This window comes from Nothoprocta perdicaria, unplaced genomic scaffold, assembly GCF_003342845.1.
Source record: "Nothoprocta perdicaria isolate Ctin4 unplaced genomic scaffold, notPer1 scaffold_195, whole genome shotgun sequence".
NCBI classification, from domain to species: Eukaryota; Metazoa; Chordata; class Aves; order Tinamiformes; family Tinamidae; genus Nothoprocta; species Nothoprocta perdicaria.
This window is the reverse complement of record NW_020455149.1, coordinates 1,210,042-1,228,245: the sequence shown is the minus strand read 5'-3', so window position 1 is coordinate 1,228,245 and position 18,204 is coordinate 1,210,042. Positions and strand designations below refer to the sequence as shown.

General features: G+C 39.1%; 1 protein-coding gene across 1 annotated transcript in view; it reads right to left on the bottom strand.

Annotated features, from left to right (window-relative positions):
- Nucleotides 1-8,381: 8,381 nt before the first annotated feature.
- The window catches only part of PTN (pleiotrophin), a 66,771-nt gene continuing 56,948 nt past the window's right edge, over nt 8,382-18,204 (bottom strand). Inside the window, exon 5 of the mRNA XM_026037276.1 lies at nt 8,382-9,344. Within this exon, the coding sequence (XP_025893061.1) occupies nt 9,292-9,344 (53 nt within the window). The 3' untranslated portion in view covers nt 8,382-9,291. The remainder of the gene's footprint in view (nt 9,345-18,204) is intronic.

The window sequence follows — 18,204 nt, the reverse complement described above, 5'->3', positions numbered from 1 at the left end:
AGAGGAAGAGAAAGAGAGAAAAAGAGAAAAGGAGGAAGAAAAAGAGTAAGAAAGGAAAATAACAGAGAGAAAAAGACAGGAAGGGAGGAAGAGAGGGAGGCAGAGTGACAGGCCAACAGCAGTGAGATTATTCTGTGTTTGTTCTCTCTCTGGTCACTACCTTTTTGGGGATCATTTCTGGGGAGGAAGTGGAAGTCAGGCATAAAGCAAAACTCCAGCCATCCACTTCGATCAGCCTGATGCCACTTTTGCATCATCAGATCAGTGCCAATCACACTTGACAGAGACTATCTAGATTTCATGAGTATCTATGGTGTTATGCAATAAATAATTCTAATAAAAGATTTAATGCAATACAAAAGCCAGAGACAGTAAATAAATAAATATAATTGTGCAGATACAGATCTTTATTCAGTGTCAGGAGCAGGCTTTTAAAGCTGTGCATCAAGATAAAAAATAATGACAGATGGAAATTATATTTCAAATTGCAGTAGCATGCAGGTAATAGAGAACTCACTGTTAGAGAAAGTTCTCCATCTCCAGCAAACACGCTTCTGTTTTACTCCCTCTCTATAGCTTCCAGTAACAAACACTCATAAACTACTAAATAGATATCAATGCATTAAAAATGTTTATCAGTTTCTAGGGAGTGAGATTTTTTTTGTTTTGCTTTGTTTTAATAAGGAACGTTTACTGAGTTCATGTCTTCAGACGCATCACCTAGCGAATAGAATGAAAATTAGTCACTGACCTTAACAGATCCAAGGTTTCATCCTTTGCTCCTGGGATAGAAATGGAAGAAAGCAGCAAATTAAAAGAATTGTAGCGTAAGTAAGAAGACAGAGACAAATACACACAACAATTTTCTTTGCTGTGGAGTTTCCAATAGTTTCCATGGCGATGGAGTAGCAATGGATCCTTCTGTAATTCAGAGGCCTGAGAAGGGATTTAGAGATCTGTGACCTGATTATTCTGCAAGAATGTGTGCATACATGTGTATTTTTATTTAGTATCGAAACTATTTCACCACTCTCAGAAAACTGCCAATACAGTTCTGTGCTTGACTATAAGATTAGAGGCTAAGCAAGATATCCTCTGAGAGATTACCTCTGTTTAGGTGATTTCCCACATCACCATAAACAGAGGAGAAAGGAGAACTATTACTTTCCTAGGTGATTTCCCACATCACCATAAACAGAGGAGAAAGGAGAACTATTACTTTCCAGAAATGATTCAGCAATATTTATGCAAATTCTGGTCTGTCTTCAGTGACCATCAGGTGTTTTTCTGCCATCTACAAGGCAGAGGATAAAGAGATTGTGTATGTGTATGCATGCACATGCATGGTATCATGTCCTTGAATACTAAACATAATTCTAGTCTGAGGTACTTTCCAGAGGTACTTGCAAGATCATGAAGTGCAGACATGTTTTCAGCTTCAGCTGTCCTTGTGTGTAGGTAGGAATCTGGGGTGTAACGGGTCTCAGATTGGTCTTTATGCTGACAGAGGTTATTTTGGTAGAGACAGCACCTCCCAACCACTACTGGTAGTGCTTCACACACCCACAGACCCACTCATCAAGCAGCAACAGCCAGTAGTGTGGAGCACAGAGCCTGGGGCCTTATTCGGCACCCTGTTCTCTCCTCTCCGTACTCACCATTTATAACAAAATAATAATAAAAAAGGCTATATATTTGGCAGAGATGGTCTACAAGATCAAATTAAATGACGGTGATCCACCAGAACAGAGCAGATCTTTGCATTCTTCACCAGGCCAACTTAAGATTTCGTGTTTGGGGGCAGAGGTGGAAAGGACAGTTAAAATCCATGAGCCAAGTGAAGGAGCTCTGGGAAGCTGAGCATGAAATGAGACAATCCTCAATTAAGATAACCAGGCTGCTCAGACTTAGAGCAGAGATGGGATAGCTCCCAAGTAAGAACAAAAGTATCTTCAAACTCCTACATTATTCTCTAATCTAAAAACACAGCCAATTGCCAAGTAGCTTATAAAAAGAGATTTTTTTTCATAATTAAAGTTTTAAGTTGTAAGTTGTCTCCTTTCCAATGCTCAGATTTACGTTATCAAGTCTATTAATGCTTTGAAGAATGCACTCAGTTTTCATATATAATATTTAACTTTCTTCCAAACAATTCCAGGAGTCTGCATAATTCTGCTGGTCTTGTACTAAGTATATAGTGGAGTAACTCCCCTCTAGGCAGTGAGGGATGGAGTGGCTTGTAGAGAGTAATTAATTAATCTAAAAAATTATCTAGCCATTGGACACAGATTTGGAAAAGAAAATAAGAAAGAAAGAAAGAAAGAAAGAAAGAAAGAAAGAAAGAAAGAAAGAAAGAAAGAAAGAAAGAAAGAAAGAAAGAAAGAAAGAAAGAAAGAAAGAAAACAAGCATAGCCAAAGGACAAAAAGAAAGGAAAATAAATGAACAGCTAATTGACGATTACCTGAATTTCCTCGTCATTCTGTTCATTCCATTAACGTAATTTTAACATCTCAGCCTTACTCTTGGGACTTAATCATCTCTCACTGAACACTCATTAAAGACAATATTAAAATATATGAGCTGAGTACAACAGGGCTGGGAGTATGGTTTCCCACTCCTTAGCTGATAGAATAATTTAAGAAAAACAAAAAAGTGATTCTAAATTCTCATCTACCACCCATTACTGTGTCAATATTGTAGGGGCTGAAATAACTACATACGGAAACAAGCTCCTTCAGAGAACTGTTTAGTGGAGGGAATGTGGGGTAGACTTCAGTATGCATGAACTAAAGAACCCTCTTCTGCCAGAACTATTTTCTGGTAGAATTTTTCCTACAGATCTCTATAAACTCTTCTTGAGTTTACAGAGATAAGTGTTTCTTTTGCAGGCAACACCTATGTCTGGCACAAAATAAAACATCATAAAGAAAGAACATTATGATTATTTAGAACCCATTTAAGAAACCCTCAAAGCCTCCTGCAATTTCAGCAACAAAATGAGGACACCACACTTCAGTGTATTAGTTTATTTAATTCTTTATCACCACTAAGAGCAAGTGAATTATACTGATACAATTGGTAAACATATACATTCACTAGAGCCTCCCACAATCCCACAGAGCTAAAGGAAACATTAAGGGATGTTACAGGATTAATGCTTTCATTCTAAAATATGGATATATGGCTTTCATACAAGTTTAAAAAATATTGAAAAGATAACACACTGCTAGCTTACAAAATCAATATACAAACCAGAAAAAAAAAAGAAAAAGGAATAGGAAAAAAGAGTAACCCATGAGAAGATATCATATAGCACTGGTTTAATAGATATATACATAATTAGCGATTCATTGAACATGATATTCGTGCTTTAGTTTTAATTTTCATTCATTTTTATGTTTAGCACCCAAACTACAAGTATCAAGAGAGTTTTTGTTTTGCTTTTCTTTTTTTTTGTATCTTTTTCATTTTCCTTGCTTGTTCTTTTCAGAGAAAAAAGCCTTTTTTTTTTCCTGGCCTTCTATATTCACACTTAACCAAATCAGTTCCTCCTCTCTGAAGTTTTAAAGAAGGCCCTTCCATGTACTTGGTGTGACACGGGACAGCATCATTCTCCTCAAACTGCTCTGCTGGGTAGTGGGGAGAAACCTATCTCTTCATCCTATATATTGCCCTTGTGTAACACAACACAGGACAGAAATAGCTCTCCCTTCTGCTTGAGCTTTAAAACATGGCAGTATAGTTGCAAGACACATTTTGAATTATGGATATTATATTAGAGTTTTACCTCTTCATATATGGCTATATGTATGTAAGATATGCATATAGAGAGATAGATATGTAGTACACATGCAGGTATATTTTTAGAGAGATGCTATTTTCGATACTGAAATCCTAATTAGGTGTTTTGAGCTCCAACAGCAGGAACACTAGCCTACATTTTGCTTCAAGCCCCCTTAGTGACCATGATAGTTCTGCAACAGCAGTAAAAAAACTAGATGAACCATGTAATTGTTATATGGGCAGTGTAATGAATGATCCATTGAAAAAAGATAGATAGTGTCTTGTTGCCAGGCAGTAAGCATGAGGGAACTCAGTGTAATTAAAAGAAGCTGGCTATGGGTTAGAGCACTGCAGGAGCTAGATGTTTCCCTACCTGTACAGCACAGAATTTAATGCTGAAGTTTTGTGCAATCTAACTTTGCATGACCTCCCCAATTTGGAGCATGTTGGGAACCCTGCCTCAGCTTATCAGCAAAATCATACACAGGACATAGGCTTTCAGATTATATTTTTGCTGTCATTGTTTTTTTGAAGAAAAGTGTAAGAAAATGTAAAGCCAAAAAAGTTGAAGTCTAGATGATCTGAGTTTTGAGCTGAGTTTACATGTAGAAAGGCTAAAGGGCTTCTACAACTCTCACCAATGAGATTATGACAGGGAATATAGTTGAGTTCTTGTGTTTTCCTCCAAATATCTTGGTTGTATTAGGGTGAGAGGGGAAAAAGCCACATGGCAGACTGCCTTTTTAGAAGAGAGGCAGAAGGGCAGCATTTGGGGAACAATTAGACACAGAACTGTAAAGTTTTGGTCTATAAACTTTTGACTGCTGAAACAAAATCATCTAGACCATCTCCAAATGAAAACATCCTGGGGGTAGAAGAGGCTCTCTCCGTGCACTTCTCTCACTATCCCTGAAGCTCTGTGTGCATGAGAAGTAGTAAGATAGGGCGCAGCTTTACCTAGCTAAAGGGCTTTTCAATTTGAGCACACTCCCTCTTTCATCCCTGCCTCTCCTCTTCCACCAAGTGGAAAAACATACATAACAAACCCAGGTTGACCTACATAGAAAAGTTTTACCAGAAAGCCCACTCCTCCAAAGAATTCCGAGTCTTTTTATAGCATGGCCTTGTTTTATCTTTCGATTTGCAAGTTGCCACTGTTCTTTTTTATCATTATTTTTAATGCTAAAAGGATGCTACGAGAGGTGATTGGTAGCAAGGGCTTATTGGGGCTATTCTGTGGCCAGCCAGGCAGGAATGGAAAATGCACCCTCTAACATGAGCAAGATTTCAACTGTTTCTCCAGATGTTTGGGTGGGAAGCAGAGTTCCATAGCAGAGCTGACAGTAAATTTACGAATACTATCAAAATCATGGGAAAATGAAGGGTGAAAGCAGGAAGCAGATAAAATGTCTCTCAGAAGAGAGAACACAGTCGGAAGTTCAGAGAAAATGCTGTCCTCAAGGGTTTAAGGAGATGGAATATGAAATACCTACCCTCATTGCATACTCTTTCCCCTTCCAGGAAATATTTGAGATGTGAAACTGTTAAAACATGTTGACATGGTATACCTCACCAATATTTCAATTTATAAAAGCGGTAGATCTACTTCACTAATATTGCAGAGTGATTTCAGGTGCAACTGAGAACAGAAAAAATATTTCTATAAAGAAAAAAACATCCTTGGAAAAACAAGCTGGACTGTACCCCACCCTCACCCCTGATGCTATACTGCAGAAACTCAAAGAAAGCTGGTAATTTGTTACAGAATTAAAGAAATGGGAAAGCTATACACTATTTACCTTTAGATGCTCCCTGCTAACAGTATGGTTAGTACCACTTTTTTTTTTTTTTATAGGACTGTTCTTATAAGGTAAGCATTCACTTCCCCATAGCTCATCATAACTAATGATCTGCTGTATTGAACTGTTCAAGTATAGATTACTTGGCATCTCCACCTACACACCAACTGATGATGGGGAGGATATATACCAAGATGAAAGAAATGCTTTCTCCTATCAACTTTATCATAATCTGCACTCCTAAAACAGAAAAGACAGTCATAGTACTGCTTCCTTTTGCCTCTGCCTACTGGTGATCACATTCTTCTGAGGGCTGGAATGGAATTCTTCACCTCTCTGTATTGTAATAACATTCTACATTTGCTTAGGTTTCAATAAGGCACAAATGAAGCAAAGCATAAAAGTGAACATCCTATCAGGTTATCCTGCCTCCTCAGGGGAAGCTCAGGGGAACAAGTAAAAGAAGTCCATAGAAAATGATCCCAGTACAGTATCCTTCTCTTTTTGGACAGAGCCCCATGATCTATTCTACAGTGTCAGTTGAGAAGTTAATATAATTATTGTTCTTACATTTCTCCTCATTCTTTTCCCTTGAAAAGTACTATCCAGAAAGTCATTATGGAGTTAGAAGATCAGAATGGGTAGATTACAGCTTAGTATTTACCTGAAGGTACAGCATGCTCTTCGCTTCTAGGAATCTTTTCCTAAAACATACTTTAAGCAACAGTTTTGCTGCTCTTAAAAGTCTGTTAAATATGCTAAGCTGACAAGCAAAGATTTTTCTTTCAATCTCTCATCTTTATCAGGAGACATGTCAAAATGAGAAAATGTCCTAATTCCCAAATTCAGATTTGAATCAAGATATAGGCAAGCCTAATTGCTTAGGAGTGTGGTTCAGTCTATTTAGAGGCTCTCTAAACTTAAAGGTGCTGGAATCCAGGGCTTGGATGCAGATTGATTCTTAGGTGGTGAATATCTCTTACCCTAACCCTCAATCCAAAGAAACTTTGTATTCTTTGGTGCAACACTCTTTTATGCTACATTATGTTGTTATAAACGAGAATCGCCTCATGGACAAGAAGGGCAAAACACAGAATTCATTAGAAGCAGTGACTCCCACTACACTGTCAGACAAGGTGACCTCCCAAAGCTTTCTTCTGGTCCTAAGATGGATTTCTTTTTATTATTTGTTTTCTGTAAACTCTCTCCTGCTACACAACTGTTCAAGCGAATGACGGCTTGACTGGCCTCCTTCAAAAACTGTTAGGAATGTTCCTTTAACAAGCCAAATAATTGACATTTAATCATAAGGGATAATTCACAGAGGATAAACACAGGGAAATATATTTTATTCTTAACTCACAGAGGTGAAAATCACAAGTCACACCTGAAGGTGTGCTAAAGGAGAGTCAAGACTGTTGGTCTCAGCAGCTCCCAACTCCTGCGAAACAGGGACTGTGAAACAGGGACTAGGTTAACCAATGTAATACAATGGTGCAACAGTGTTTGTGTCAAAGCTGAACCACTTGAAGTGATGCAGCATTTAGACAGACAAACCTTTGGTGAGTGAAAAACCTTCTTCTCCTCACTTTTAATCAGACTTACCATTAGCTTAAGTCTGAGGCATGAACGCTAGTGGTTCTGAATAGGACATGAACAAACCATATAGCACCCAGAATCACCTAGATCTAAGCCTTTGCAAATGGCAACTTGAAAAGTTATCTGTGATTTGGTCATTGCATATCCACCACATTGGGGACATTTTATCTATGCCATTGGCTCAGATATGTAGTGTAACCACAACATGAAAGGTATAAACATAGACTGCAAGATCCACCAGTGGGAAATACTTGTGTGGCTAGCTATCTTGAGCTAGGTGTAGCCTTAGCAAACTGACTTACTTTAGAAGAGCTTGGGAATGTCTACAGGAGTTGCCTCATTGTGAGTTCAGATCAGTGGTTCCCTTCACACAAGCAAAAACCAGGCAAGTCTTGGAGTACTTTTTGCACAGAAAAGAGGAATGAGAAGTTAGTCTAGCTCTGCTGGCTCTACAAGCTAACATCCCAAAGAGCAAATGCTTTACTCATATAAATGTACCTCACTGCAGCTTCACTGAAGTCAACAGATTTCTGCAAGGAAGTCTTCTACAAGGGACCCTATCAGAAGGCAGGCCTGGGGTCTGCAGAGATGGCACAGCTTACATCTTGCCATTGAAATATAATGTTTAGATTTTAAAAGAAATTATTTTGAAATGAAACAGTGCGCTGAAATCATCTAAGTTTCCTCTAAGAAGGCTAGGCTGAAGGTTGCTTAGCTTGTAAAATAATTCTGTAAAATTGTTTCTACCAGCCCTTTTTTAGATCTTTTTCTATTTTTGACTTTTCTCAGGATTCACGGTTATTTGAAATACTCAGGTAAAAGGGAGCAGAATGAAAACCAACTGATTATATGTATATATTTTTTCCTCCATGGACTGTTTTGAAAAGAAAATCTTTCACAGAATTATTTTTAATTTGTTTGATTTTTTCCAAAATTGGAGAATGGAAGAAAACAAAAGATGCTGTTCTGTCATTTCCCTTTTGTTTTACTAAGAGAGAAATAAAAATTAATTTGATTTGACTATTTTCAGGACCCCTCAAATTGTTTCTTTCTTGGTCAAAAATGTGTACTATCCAAACCAATTTCTTCTGCTACTTTCCACCAGACATGTATACTTCCTACTTTTCAGCTACCTATCATTGAAATCAACAGGAAGATTCCTGCTGATACAAAAGGGAGTTGGGTCAGGCAGAATCACAACCCTTTCAACTAGATTTATGTGAAAAGGGTAGTTTCCCTGCTGGCAAAATAAACAAACAAAAGTAAGTATTTTCTGTTCTTGCAGATAAAACAGAAGACTCTATCATCCACCAGTGTAGATATGGCAAAAACAGAGAGTATCGCTATCATTCCACTTTTTTAAAAAAACATCCTTTTTAGCCTGCTTCAAAATCATGAAAATTTAAGACTCTGCTATATCCAGCCACTGAAAGAAAGTATTCAAGAGTTTTTCCTGCACACAAGAAAAGTACAACCAAGAATAGAAGCAGTGCTACTGATGTTTTGCCCAGAAATGGTGGCATTTTGGAATGAACATTCACAACACATACAAAAAAATTCCTACAAATACTCAATGAAATGCCCCCATCCTTTTCTTGAACTTATGATTTCATACAGTTATTTAGATGTAGTAAGAACTTAAGAAAGTCTTGTTTTTTTCCTTCCTCTCAGACAAATGGTTCCCAATCTTAAATATAACTGCATCCAGACAGACCCCTATGTTCACACAGGGCACCACTGGCTTCAGCTGGCCTCTACACAGGTTCAGGTTCTGCTTGCATGGAGTAATTACAAGATTGAGACCTACAGCAATATTTGAGAAAACATGTTTTTAAAAATTCTACATTGTTCAATATATAATAGATGTAAATTTCTAGATAAGTTTGGAGTCCTTTATTGCAGGCCTCTAAAAATTGTTGTTAGGGTTATACATTAAAAATACTAAAGTAATAAAAAAGGGTTTTTTTTTTTTTTCTGTGTGTTTGCTTGTTTCCTTCTATTGTACCATTAAGCTATAAATAATTTTAGGATAAAATGCCTAAGTATAAATGAAACCGTTAACTGATCGTTTCCTGATGTCCCTTTCTCGCACTGCCCAAGTTGGCTCTATTAATCCAGCATCTTCTCTTGTTTCTTGCCTTCCTTTTTCTTCTTCTTGGATTCTGTCAAGATAACAACAATAACAACCATAAAAAAATGGCATGTAGCAGTCACTGAAATACATTTAAGTCAATATCCATGAAAGTGGAGGCTCTTCTCCATCTATCGCATTTTCTAGTTTCTGCATGCAACTAATTCTGTTTCTTCATTCTAAACAGGAAAAGGGAAAATAGAATGAGAAAAAAAAAAAAAAAAAGGAATGATTAAAGAGCTGGAGAAGATGGAAAGTGCAGCTTATGTCCAGTTCTGAAACCTTCCTATCTGAGTGGCTGCCCCTGTTTGGCATGCAAAGCATTGTCTCAGGATCTTGGTCCAAAATAAGAAAACAGCAGGCAGCTCCTGGAGAAACCGGGTCATGGCTCAGTGGAGAGCTGGAAGAAAGCTTGGCACACAGCATCCCCCTCCTTCCCTTGCTTCCCTTCTATTAGTCTTTGGCTTCCTCTGAATGCAAAAGCAACTCCAGAGTGTGGTGAGAAAGCTCACTTGTTTCTTCGGCACTGTCAACCTTTCCCTTTTTTGTTTGAGATGACATCCAGGTACACTTTAAGGCAACTGAAGCTTGGCCTGGAGCCATCAGAGCAGGGTCATTCCAACCCATTAACACTGATAGGATAAGGAGTAGGGAGTACGTGCTGCTCTGACAAATCTGTAGCGCACATGGGAACAAGGAAATAGTAGAAATGAAAGTTAATATATTAACATTACCATCTGCAGCAATTTCCATCATGGCATAAGTAGAGGAAATTTAGGTAGGTTAGGTAGAAGAAATTCACAAAGAGACCTAGCACAGAATCTGGCACTATTGTACAAACTGCCACTCTAAAATGTCATTTCTCATTAAGTTAATGTGGTATTTGTTTTTAATATTTTTTTCTCCTAGTAAATGTATGTCTCACTTCTCATACTTTTTTTTTTTTTTTTAAACTTTATTTTCCTCTAATTTTCTTACTGAAAGCTAAAGCTATTGGATCAAGCAAAGGCACTGTATCACTGACTCTCCTGGATTCTGAATCAATTGTTCTCCCCCTCTCTATTTCCTTTTTCTCTAAAAGAAACAAAGACATTTTATCAATCTGACTAGTTCTGGAATTTTTAAAATCTATCCAAGTGAAGGATAAGCAGAAATAAACTCTGCAGATTTCAATAAATTTACAAAGCAGACACGAGTATATGCTGACCACTAATACTATTTCACAGAAAGGAAGAATATGCCGAGTTCACAGTAGAACTGAAGTCACTTCCTACCAGGAGATGGTTTTGGTCAGCAGTTGTTGTGTGATCAAACTAGGTCCTTAGTCTCAAAGAATATCCGTCTTGCACTTGAAGTGCCAGACAACCCAGTATTTATTCATTTGTGTTTGACTGCACTCTGCTGTCCTTGTGTCTGTACCATCTTCAACAAAAAGAAAAAACAAAATTCTTCCCCTTGCTTAACTTGCAATAATCTGCATTTCACCCAAACTTCCGAAGTAATCTAGGAAGACAACTGACTCTGCTTCCTACTGCAGTGGAGTAAAACCTTCCTGTCTGGGATGTAATTATGCTTATATGAAAGGTATTCATATCACTACAGATTAATCATTCAGAAGAAGGATAAGCTGCATTGAGGTAAAGCAAATTTACACCACGAAACAACACAAACCCTTGGACTTGTGGTAATATGTAAAAGGAAAAAAAATAAAAAAAAGAAAATTTCCCACCTCTTCGGGACTTTCAAAAATCCTACCCTAGACACCAATAGCTAGATAGAGACTTATAAAATCATTGCTCTTTGTACTCTGATGGTCCCCAGTGCTCCAGCTTGTCCACAGCCACCCTCTGTCTGTTTTGACTGTGGCCTGTAGCATGTCTGTAGCTAACGAAGTAGAAAGCTGAATTAAAACGTATTTTATTCATTTTTGTCACTGGTCAGACATCAGCTATGTGTCTGTCACTCAGGCTTTTGTTGTTCTCTACCTCACATATAAATTTCAATTTTTATGGTATAAATATGGTATATCACATCAGCCTACACAGCCACACAGGGATTCACATCATCGACATCACTATGTCTGCCAACATTTCTCTTCCCATAATAGCCAGATTTGACTGAAAGGGTGGTCATGCAACCACTGCCAGCACTGACACCATGTGAGAAAGCCCTGACAAGCTCAGAGTACAATGACAGCACAGTCTCACTTTCCAGGGAGAGATCTCATAGCTCTATTCCATCTAATAAATCCATTTATCCAAGTTTCAATTCCATACATTAAAAACTACCTGAATTCAATTCCCCTTAGGAAAGATGCAAGACCTTCAGTTCAGCATATTAAGTAAGAACAGCCATTTGTCATGAGACATTTCAATGTGGTCCCAGCCTGCCTTTAGAATTTATAACAATCTGTTAAAGAAATGTCCACTCATAGCAGCCACTATATCACTGCTTCCACATCTCATTGGCCCTGCACAGCAGTTTGAGCTTACTGATGCTCAGAAGGAAGCAAGCAAGTTAACACTATATATCCTGAGCAGTCCACTGCTAGTGCTCCACACACTCCATGTGATCAGCAGCCTCCTTCACCTCACCTACCTGATTAATGTGAGACTTAGAAGGACAACAGACACACACTCCATCTCGCTCACATGTGTATTGCCTACAGGGATGTGTTTGCTGTAGACAGGTGCTAGCAGTAATATCAAGAGTCATTGTAATGAGGTAGTCTACAAATCAAATCCAGCTACATGTCAGTCCACACAGAATTTTAACCTGAATCTACTCATGGCCTCATTTGCTTCATTTGAAGCAAAATGCTACAATCTTTTCAGTGCTGAGCCAGCCAAATACCAGTCTGAGACATTCCTATGAACTGCCTGTGGTGCAGCTCAAAGTTACAGAACTTAGTACAGAACTTGATTGGTAACAAAAACAAGAACCCTGGACTCCAAGACCAATCAGATATCTGCTTGGAAGAATCCCATACAGATCACGAAAGAGTTCAGGAGAACTAGTTGATTAGCAAAGATCACCTTCTCTGAGCTCATGAACCTGAAATGCAGGAAATCATGAAAAGAGGGCAAGAAGTCTTTGCCATAGTCTTGACAAAACTCAAAAATCAAAAGCAAACAGGGACAGTGAGCCCAAAGGAATATAGAGTCGCTCTGTGAGCACACAGGAATGGTTTTGAGAAAGCCAAAATCCATCTGGAATTGAAGACATGAAAGGCAAGAAGGGCCTCTGCAAGTACATTAGTAGCAGAAGGAAGACTGGGGAAAATGCAGGCTGACTGTGGCAGGAGACCTGCTGATAAAGGATAAAGACGGAGAATTCAGGGAACTACAGAGCAATAAGCCTCACTTGGTCCCTCAAAAGATGATGGCACAAACAGAAGCCATTTCCAGATAAACGGAAGAGTGTCAAAGGGAATAGTCAGCAGGGGTTTATGAAGGGCACATTATGCTTAGCTGCAACCAGCTTGAAAGCCACCTACAATGAGAAGATTGGCCTCGTGAACAAGGGGACAACAGTGGATATTGCTCATCTCAATCTCAACAAGGCTTTTGACACTGTCTCCCATAACATTCTCAAACAAACTGATAAATTACAGACTAAATAAGTGAAGAGTGAGGAGGACTAAAAACTAGCTGAACTGCTAGGTTCAGAGAATTGTGATCTGCAGCACAAAGTCTAGATGGAGGTGACTCACTTATGGTTTAATGTAGTAGTGATGTAGTATCAACCTAGGTAAACAGATAGTATCTGTTTAACTTCACCTGGAAGATAGGATGGAGTGTGGGCTCAGCAAGTTTTCACAGATAATACAAAATTTGGAGGAGTGGTTGGTATACCAAATAGTTGTGCTGCAATGCAGAGAGATTGAAGATTGAGTTAACAAAAATGCATGAAATTCAAGAAAGAAAGAGGTATAATTCTGTACTTGGGAATAAATAATCCCATGCACCAATATAGGCTGGTGACCAACTGTCTGGCAAGTAGCTTTGCAGAGAAGGACCTCGGGTGAACAAGAAGCTAAGTACGAGCCAGCAAGGTGCCCTCATGCAAAGACAGCTGACAGCAGCCCGGGCTGCATTACACAGAGCACTGCCAGCAGAACTGTTCATCAGTGCCTCAAATTCTTGTTCTGCCTCTGGCATGCCTCAACACACAGCCACATTGGGGAAAGCAGCAAGAGGAATAACTATGTCTTCTCCACTTGGATGAGCCCTCCTTCACATTGAGAAAATTCTTCGCTACCCACTTATTTTACCATCCCTGGGTATCCCTGCAGCAAAACAAAAGGACCTGGAGAATGAGTCGAGTCTGGTCCGGAATATTAATAAGGATAGTTAAATTGTCCTCTATTTCAGTCTATGTTTTACAGTGTATGCTTTCTGCTGTCCATCCGCCTTCCCTCCTGTGAGGCTGTTGAGCAGAGCTCTTGCACAGCTGGAGGCCAGGATCTTGGACCAGGACATATGAAAAGATCAAGTTCAGAATACTTCACAATTCCCACAGAGAGCAGCAATCAAGCACTGCACAGCCAAATTGCTCCATCCTGAAACCCAAAGTATTTCCAGCCAGATACAAACAATCAGATAGCCCTGTACAAATATCCTTGCAAAAATGAACAGCATTAACTAACCTGGGCTTGAAAATATATATATATATTTTTTTTTTCTATTACTCTCCTGCTGTTCTTCCATCTGTGCAGTAATGATACCAAGGGGAAATTGGAAACCATCAAACAGGATTTCAGAGCTCTCGAGATGGTGGTCATGGGTCTGGGAGCACAGATACTGTCTCTCATAACATCCTCATAAAACAAGCTAGAGAAGAGGAGATCTGATCATTGTATACAAATATCTGAAGAGAGGGTGTCAAGAGGATGGGGTCAGACTGTTTTCAGTGGTGGCCAGCAACAAGACAAGAGGCAATGGACACAAACTTAAAAACATCTGAAATTACATCTGAATATGAGAAAAAAACATCTTTTATCTAAGTGAAACAGAGCACTGGAACAAGTTGTGCAGAGAGGTTGTGAGGTAGCCTTCTCTGGAGATACTCAACACCTGCCTGGACAATCCTGTGCAACGTGTTCTAAGTGACGCTGCTTGAGCAGAGGAGTTGGACTAGATGGTCTCCAAGGTCCTTTCCAATCTCAACCATTCTGTGATTCTTTAATGTAAATGCATTTGATTTCCTAATTGTTTACTATGTGCATCAAGCTATAAAAGCTTGTATACATAAGAATTATTCGTAGGATTAAAGGCTGCATGGACAGGAATTTTTGCTGGGCCCATTTTTGTCTGCAAAAGGACAAGTAACAAAAATTCCAGTGCATTTCTGTTCAGGACCTTAGTGAGTAAATGACTTCATTTGATAAGCAGAACCTTTTCTATTCAATCTAAAATGGCAGTAGCCTTCTTTAAATAGCCTTTACTTTGAAGCCCCACTCTTACTGTGCAGGCAGCAAAGGAAAGCAATTATGTCAAAGAGAAGCCACATACCATTTGAAGCCATCCTTAATGCATAATGCACAAAGGGGAAGTAATTACATTTCAGTGGAGACTAAGCTTTGTAAGCCAAGGTATCTGAAGGTATTTGTTTTCACTTGATGAGGCAAAGGTAGCAATTCAGTCATGGCACTGCTGAACTGTCATACCCGTGAGTCAGTCAGTGTGCCCAAAAGTAATAAAAATCATTTGCAATGGCAAAAGCTGTGATGATGGAAGGTTAAGACAAGGAATTTCAACACCAGGTGTTCAGGGCAGTTTTCCCAGGAACTAGTGCTTAGCCCCACTCAGTAGAGCAGGTCAGCTTTCCTAGAAGGCTCTCTACCTGTCATTGAGGTGGGTTTTCCACAGCATCTGCATGAAATCCCATGTGGTAGGTAGCAGCCTTGGCTTGGAGGAGGCCGAGGATTTCATCCCTCAGTGGAAAAAAAACAACCAACCAACCAACCAAACACCCTAAATGACTGCTGCTCTCCAAGAACAGAATCAATACTGTTTTGTGATTTTCATTATAGAAAGGCGGCTGTTGATTTCTGAAATATCCTTTAAATGTAAAGATATTTCTTTTGCTTCTAGAGAGCTTTTCATGGTCATCTAATTGTTCTTCCTATTTTTCTGCCTTACATGAAACATTTATCTTTTACAAATAAGTATAAGAAGGAAAAGCTGTATTACTATGGAGATTTTGTTCCCAAACGATCCCTTCCGAAAAGCTCAGTTCTACTGGATAGAATAATCCACTAGCTAAAGAGCAGAAGAAGGCACTAACTCTTCAATGAATCAATGACCTTGATATTACTTTTACTTCATTATTATATTATAATTTATTATATCCCTTATACTGTACCCCTATGCACTTTAATGTCTCTCTCTAGTTGTCTATGTTTTTCAATTTCTTCACAACTTCAGTCAATCCTCTCCAAGTAGGTTCTGTTCTGCTTCTTATTTGCTAAACTTCCATTTTAGATATCTCTTAATTTCTTCTCAGTTTAACATATGGCAGATCCAACTCAAACCTAAAGGCTAGAGCTGCACCATATCACCCAGGAAGGCATTTTGCAATGTGTGTTAACAACAGGGTACCAGTTGGTTCTTTAGCTCTCTGACTATGCTACCCACAAGATCCAAACTAGTGCCAGTGAGACAGGTGCAGGAATGGACTGATACATTCACAGTTCACAATTTATTCTGCATTGACATGTCTGCTGGAAACTGCTGAACACAAATGTATTAATGCACCATCTGGACTTTGGAACTTATCTATGTAATGTCTAAGGAGAAGCAAAAGATGATATACCGAGGCAGCTCACAGGTCAAACTGAGATGAGTAAATGTTTTTTTTGGGGGGAGGTAGAAAAGATTTTGCTTGTGATTTGCTGGGAATAGGAATCCCAATTGATTTAAAAATCACAGAGAGAGGAAGTGCAGGGGCAAGGAAAGCCCGAGAGGAAAAGAAGTGGAGAAGCAAAAAAGGAAAGAAGGGAAGGAACAGAGCTTTCTCTCCGTGTCACTACTGGGAACAGTAATGAGTGTAAACATTTGGTGATGGCATATCTTTTATCACAGTAAGTTCCACAGCCTCAGGCATTTTTACAGCTCAAGGGCACTGACTATTGCCAAGGAGGTTGGACTGCTGCTGCAAGCCAGGAAAGTGAGATGATGAGCATGTAAGGGCACTGGCACTCATAAAGTTGTTTAAATTTTCACCCATGAAGGTCTGTACTAAGCACTAAAAGAAACTCCTGGGGTCACAAGAGCGTTCAGCAAGAGCATTTGTCACATCCAATTTTTCATCATTTGGGACAATACTGAAAAAGGAATCTGAAATATAGAGCAGGGGGTGAGAAAATACGGAGATGTTTTCCCATGAAATTTCTCAAACTTTGAATTTGAAATTTGAAATTTGAAATTTGAAATTTGAAATACCTTGAATTTTGGAAATGACTCCTAAAAAGTATTTCTTTCTCCCTTTCCTACATGCATTTCTTGTTCAGAACTGCGTCAATCAGATAAATATTACGTTATGATTTGACAATATGTTCAAATTATTTGCTTAGTCTAATATTCATAGGTACAAAAGCAGTCCCAAAAGAAAGAGTAGTGGAAAACCTTCAAGAAACCTAAGGATATGGAAGCAGGAAAAACCACCATTAAAAGACACTCAAACATTACCAGCTTAGGATTGTACCAGCAGCTTGCTAGCAGTTTGAGACTGGTCCACATTGTAGTCGGTGTTTGGTTTAATTTTTCTTGTATGACTTACTCTTGTTTCCATTTAAATTTGTACCATAAATTGTATTTCCTCAGGTTACAGCATCAAGAAACAAAATCATGGAGATTCGCCTTCGGGACTAAGTTTCCAGGGAGCTGCACGTCATCTCAAAGTAACTAGCTGTGTCCTCCGACTTAGCAGGGAGCACTGGGAAACACAAGCAAGCATTTAGAACCCCATCTCGCTCCTCCAGACCACTATTTCTCTTCTTGCTTTTCACATTTCTCAGCTCCATAAAGGATAAATTATTCATAGAAAAACTGTCTCTCACAATGTTTATACAGTGCTTAGTACAAAGGCCCCCTTTTTCAACTGGGGCCTCTGGGCACTCAAGCAAAACAAATAATCGTGATGATAGCAGCAATAACAACAGCAAGCGATGCTGTTCCCACTGGACAGGCACTGCCAGCGTTTGCCCTGCAGAGCTCAGAGCACTATATTTCACTGCTGACTCCCAGGTGGTGTCACAGGCCATCGCTGAGAAAACCAGCCTCATGCTTTAGAAGAGGAGAAAAACCTCCCAGTTTTGCCTTTCGGGTTTTTGTTTAACTTTCACAGCTGTTTCCTAATATGAGAAAATCCCTCATTTTTATATCTAATTAGTTTGAGCAGATCCTATTATTCTGCCTCCTGTAATACTAATTATTATGCTAACAGCATGCCTGCACAACTAATGAGTTACATTAAAGATAGGGAACTCTGCAACCTACAGAGGGAGATACAACATGGGTGTGATGCCAAAAAAAGGAGACACCAGCATCTCTCAAATACAACAAAATCACAGTGCTAGTGAGTCATTCCTTCTCCTCATGTGTCTCCCCTAGATATTCCTTAGAAGCAGGTAAATCTATTTTGTCGCTGGACAAACAAAGTTGAGGGAGGACACCAGAGAAAGAGCAGCTTGTCCAGCATGCAAAATGGAGGGGGCCACAGGTGGCTCTTTTTATTCCAGTGGAGCACCGAGTTTGTCTGAGCAATGAATAGCTTCATATCAGGTAAGCAACTCATTCAGACAATATCACCATGAGCTCTTTTCTGCCATCAGCAGCCAAGTCATGTTGCCAAAACGCAGAGACTCTCTTCTCACAGTGCACTGGTAG